The sequence below is a fragment of the Vitis riparia genome, chromosome 19, assembly GCF_004353265.1.
Source record: "Vitis riparia cultivar Riparia Gloire de Montpellier isolate 1030 chromosome 19, EGFV_Vit.rip_1.0, whole genome shotgun sequence".
NCBI lineage: Eukaryota > Viridiplantae > Streptophyta > Magnoliopsida > Vitales > Vitaceae > Vitis > Vitis riparia.
Window position 1 is genome coordinate 2762762 of NC_048449.1, and position 4654 is coordinate 2767415.

General features: G+C 39.6%; 1 protein-coding gene across 2 annotated transcripts; it reads left to right on the forward strand.

The window, feature by feature from the left end:
- The first annotated feature begins 770 nt into the window (after window positions 1-770).
- On the forward strand, window positions 771-3254 carry LOC117908635 (protein CUP-SHAPED COTYLEDON 2-like). 2 transcript variants are annotated; one of them, XM_034822298.1, is made up of 4 exons: window positions 771-902; window positions 1083-1795; window positions 1887-2170; window positions 2482-3254. In XM_034822298.1, the coding sequence occupies exons 2-4, from the start codon at window positions 1615-1617 to the stop codon at window positions 3106-3108; spliced, it is 1092 nt and encodes a 363-aa protein (XP_034678189.1). In that variant the 5' UTR covers window positions 771-902; window positions 1083-1614; the 3' UTR covers window positions 3109-3254. The 2 variants fall into 2 exon arrangements, with proteins under 2 accessions (XP_034678189.1, XP_034678188.1); XM_034822297.1 differs by lacking the exon at window positions 771-902 and having other exon boundaries at window positions 985-1795.
- Window positions 3255-4654: the final 1400 nt, after the last annotated feature.

Below are 4654 nucleotides of genomic sequence, written 5' to 3' on the forward strand. Positions count from 1 at the left end.
GCTTTTAAAAACTATTTTTAAAAATCATTTTTTATAATAATTTTTAAAAATAGTTACAAAATATACCTTAAATAACTATTTTTAATTGATTGGAAACAAACCCTATTTTATTTTTTTTACTCATTTATTTGCCTAACATGTCACCCTAGCATTAAGAATAAATTATTTAGAATAAAGTTAAAATGTTTTTAAATATTTAAACAAAAAAATATTTTTAAAAAATTATTTTTAAAGGTAAAGTAACATGAGCATTAATTAATTTGCATTTCTTATTAGGAAAGTATATTACATGAAATAATAAATTGAAATTGATCCCATATTTGATGATTCATTGGTGGAAAAAGGCACTGGTGGGTGAAAGAGATGGAAAAAAAAGCTGTGACACCTGGAAAAAGTGAGGAAACGTTTGGCACAATTGGATCACCAGGGAATCCATAATTGCAAAAAAATTAGTATTAAATACTAGTTAATTAATTCTTTGATTTATTATTTCTGATCCCTAAGTCTCCACCAAAACCCACAAATTCCAAATTTGTCTGTGTTCAAGGCTGAAAATGGAAGAGTTGGAGTAGCAAAAGGAGGGGGTGGAGAGAGGAGAACTGCATTATTGGAAGGTTGCACTGTTGCAGAAGCCATCAAAACCAATCCCCAATTAACCTGGCTTGAGGACAAGGAAAATGAGAACAAATGAACAAAAACCCAGAAACAGATGATGATCAGTGAATCAGAGAGACAGAGAGAGAGAGAGAGAGAGAGAGATGGAGAGGGGAGGAGGGTGTGAGGGAGAGGAAAAGAAAATGGGAGAAAAGGATGGTGTGGATTTACCTTGTCTCTGTCGATCCGATTATTTAATCTTGTACTGTGCTGACACATGAGATATGAAACAGCTTTATCGATCCATGGTGAAATCAATCTCTCGCTCTCTCTCTCTCTCTCTCTCTCTCCCTCTCCCCCTCCCCCGTCCCTCTCTCTCTCTCTCTCTCTTCTTTATAATTTTTTCTGTTTCTAATTTTCTATTTTCTTTCTTCTTTCTCTCATAAAACTACTTTCTGTTCCCTCCCTTTCATTTTCTTCACTGACAGAGGAATACCTGCACACTTTCTCACGCACGCACGCATACTCAAAACAGAAGCAGAGCCCACTCCTCAGACACATACATCACCCCCCCTTTCTCTCTCCCTCTCTCTGTATCTCTCTAGCTATATGGATATGATAAGGGCCGCAGCAGAGCACAGAGAGACATCAGAGAACAGAAGAGGACAGGGCAGAGAACCCAGATTTTTTTCCAGCCAGATCATACCTTATTATTTCGCCTTTCCCTCTCTGCCACTCCATTCATCAAATCCCTATGAAACCCCTTATAACACTCTTCCCCAACCCCACCATCCAGACTCTCCTCCTCCTCCTACTACAACTACATTCCCCACCATCCTCTCCCTCCCCCCTCCTCTTCCATGATCGCTGTCCCTACTTTGATTCTTTTGGCTTTTTTCTGTCTGGGTTTTCATGGAAACTTGAGAAGCAAGTGAATTTTTAGGTTGGATTTTGTTGGGAACCCTAGGAATCAGAATCACCCACCTGTTCTTGCTTTTACTTGTTTCTGGTTTTTGGATCATGGATGCTTACCATCACTTTGACAACAGTGATGCCCATTTGCCTCCTGGGTTCCGGTTCCACCCGACCGACGAAGAGCTCATCACCTACTACCTCATCAAGAAGGTCCTCGACAGCAACTTCACCGGCCGTGCCATTGCCGAAGTGGACCTCAACAAGTGCGAGCCATGGGAGCTTCCTGGTTGGTACCACCTACCTACCCTTCTACATTTTCTCTCAAACACCCACACAATCCATTAATTTATAGCCATTTTTTTTTAACATACAAACAGAAAAAGCAAAGATGGGAGAGAAGGAGTGGTACTTCTTCAGCCTCCGCGATCGGAAGTATCCAACTGGCCTCCGAACCAACCGGGCCACAGAAGCTGGCTACTGGAAGGCCACTGGGAAAGACAGAGAGATTTACAGCTCGAAGACTTGTTCACTTGTGGGGATGAAGAAGACACTCGTTTTCTACAGGGGGAGAGCCCCGAAGGGAGAGAAGAGCAACTGGGTCATGCATGAATATCGCCTGGAAGGCAAATTCGCCTACCATTACCTCTCCAGGAGCTCCAAGGTAGCATTGCAGTTAGCTTCACTTATGATATCTGATTAGGGCTTCTGGGTTTTGGTTATTGAATATAATTAATGCAGCATCAGGATACGGAGCTGCTTTTTGCTCTGGGTAGTTTATCAGAAAACTTCAGACTGATGTCAAGTTTTTAGTGCTGTCATGGTCATGTTAAGACACTTTTTCTGCAAAGACATGCTTTCTAAAATATCAATATGCTGCCGTAATTTTTTGTTTTCAATCTGTTTTTAGTGTTGCATTTTTCTGAAAGCCACCCACGATTCAATTTCGGTCGTTTAATTATGCTACTGTTGTAGGACGAGTGGGTCATTTCCCGTGTGTTCCAGAAGAGTGGCTCCAGCGGCGGCGGAGGGGCTACCGGAGGGAAGAAGGCGCGGCTGAGTTCCACCGTTAATCTCTACCCAGAGGTGAGCTCGCCCTCGTCGGCCTCCCTCCCGCCCCTCCTCGACGTCTCTCCCTACGCTGGTACTTCCGCCGCCGCCGCCGTCAATGACCGCGAGAGTTGCTCCTACGACGGCGGCGAAAACAGCAACAACAGCAATGCGCGTGATCAGCACGTGCCCTGGTTCTCCACAATCGCCGCAGCGGCTGCAGCCGCTGCTGCCAACTCCTTCAACGCCCACCACCAACCCCCGCCGTTCGACCTTGCTCCCCCTTCCATCATCGGTTCAATCGACCCCTCCCGCTTCCCGCGAAACGGCGCCGTTCCAGCTTTTCCCAACCTGAGGTCTCTCCAGGAGAATCTGCACTTGCCTTTCTTCTTCTCCCAGGTAGCCCCACCAATCCCCAGCTCCGGTGACCCGTCCACCGAGATGGGCATCACCAATTCGGCTGGAAACTGGCCGGTCCCAGAGCATCAGAAGATGGACAACGGCAGATTACCAATGGGAGCCACTGAGCTCGATTGCATGTGGTCATACTGATCATGGGTTTAAACTTCTCTTAACCATCAGCTATGTAGTATGTAGCAACCTATCTGGTTATGGTTTGTATGGAATTAACCATGTTTTTCCGCCATTATTGGCATATTAAGTAATTAAGTAAGAAGTTGAATGGCAACTGGGTGTGACGCGGATGGTTCTGAGCCATTGATGTTGACTACTATTCTCACGAGTCGTTGTAGAGTACAGTCCATGGTCTGCAGTGGATAGCATGGGATCCCATGAGAAGAGGGGAAGCTCAGGTGTATGAGGAAAAATGGGGTTGGTGCAGTTGGAGTAGTGGTTGCATGGGGCCCGAGCCTAGGGCTGAGCCCTAGTAGTGAAAGGGACAAATTAGCTAGTTTGTGTGTGGAAGAGTCTTGTTTCTTTGAGTAGGGTATGTCAGGGGGGAGTAGGTGTAGGGCAAAATTCACAGGCTAATAATATTACGCAACGAGTAGGATGATGAATATCATGATTTGAAAAAGGAAATGGAGTTTTCATAAAAAATAAAAATAAAAATAAAGTTCTTGAAAATATGATATATAAATAATACTTTTGGAGTGAATCGAAAAGCCATAGCATGCATATGGGCATTTGTGACGGGAAATGTGGAATGTATGGTGAAAAAATAATAAGAAATTTATCTAATATCTCCCTGATTATATAGAAATCACTTTTTAATAAAATAAAAGATGAATATCATGATTTGAAAAAGGAAATGGAGTTTTCATAAAAAATAAAAATAAAAATAAAGTTCTTGAAAATATGATATATAAATAATACTTTTGGAGTGAATCGAAAAGCCATAGCATGCATATGGGCATTTGTGACGGGAAATGTGGAATGTATGGTGAAAAAATAATAAGAAATTTATCTAATATCTCCCTGATTATATAGAAATCACTTTTTAATAAAATAAATTATAATATTTTAATTATTATAAATATATTTATTTTTAATATAATTTAAAAAACTTCAAAAATTTTTTTTTTAAATGTTAAAAAGGAGTTAAGCAAAATGGGTTTGGGAAATCCAAACATCCACCTCTTCAATTAATTTGTTTATATATAAATAAATTAAAAATCAATAATATTATTTTTATCTTTGATATTATCACATTAAATAATGCATGGTTGTAAAAGTATTAATTTTTTAAATTTTATTAAATGAAATATGTATAATATTTAAATGTGAATATATTAAAAATAAAATAAAAATTATTTAATTTTAACTAATTTTATAATTTTTAAAAATATCAATATAATTTCTCATTTTTCTCCCATTAAAATATTTAAAAAAACATTATCCTTATATTTGATGAATTGAAATTATATTTACAATTTTTAAAAACATATAAGTTATATTTCAAAAGCAATTATATTGTTGATATTTAATTTAAAAAAAAAAAATCTCAAACCGAACCACGACCGGATCTTTTCAAAGTAGCTCCATTAGTACGGGTCGAATCGGGCCCCACCCGAATGACCTGGTCCATTTCCAAGATGCAGCCTACAATTTCCTTCTCACCAAAACAAAGCTAAAGAGT

Excerpts from the sequence above, each read along its gene's own strand:
- LOC117908635 (XM_034822298.1), top strand. The coding sequence starts at position 1,615 with ATGGATGCTTACCATCACTTTGACAACAGTGATGCCCATTTGCCTCCT. Across the intron at positions 1,796-1,886 it reads CGAGCCATGGGAGCTTCCTG|AAAAAGCAAAGATGGGAGAG; the intron begins GTTGGTACCACC and ends ACATACAAACAG. Across the intron at positions 2,171-2,481 it reads ACCTCTCCAGGAGCTCCAAG|GACGAGTGGGTCATTTCCCG; the intron begins GTAGCATTGCAG and ends CTACTGTTGTAG.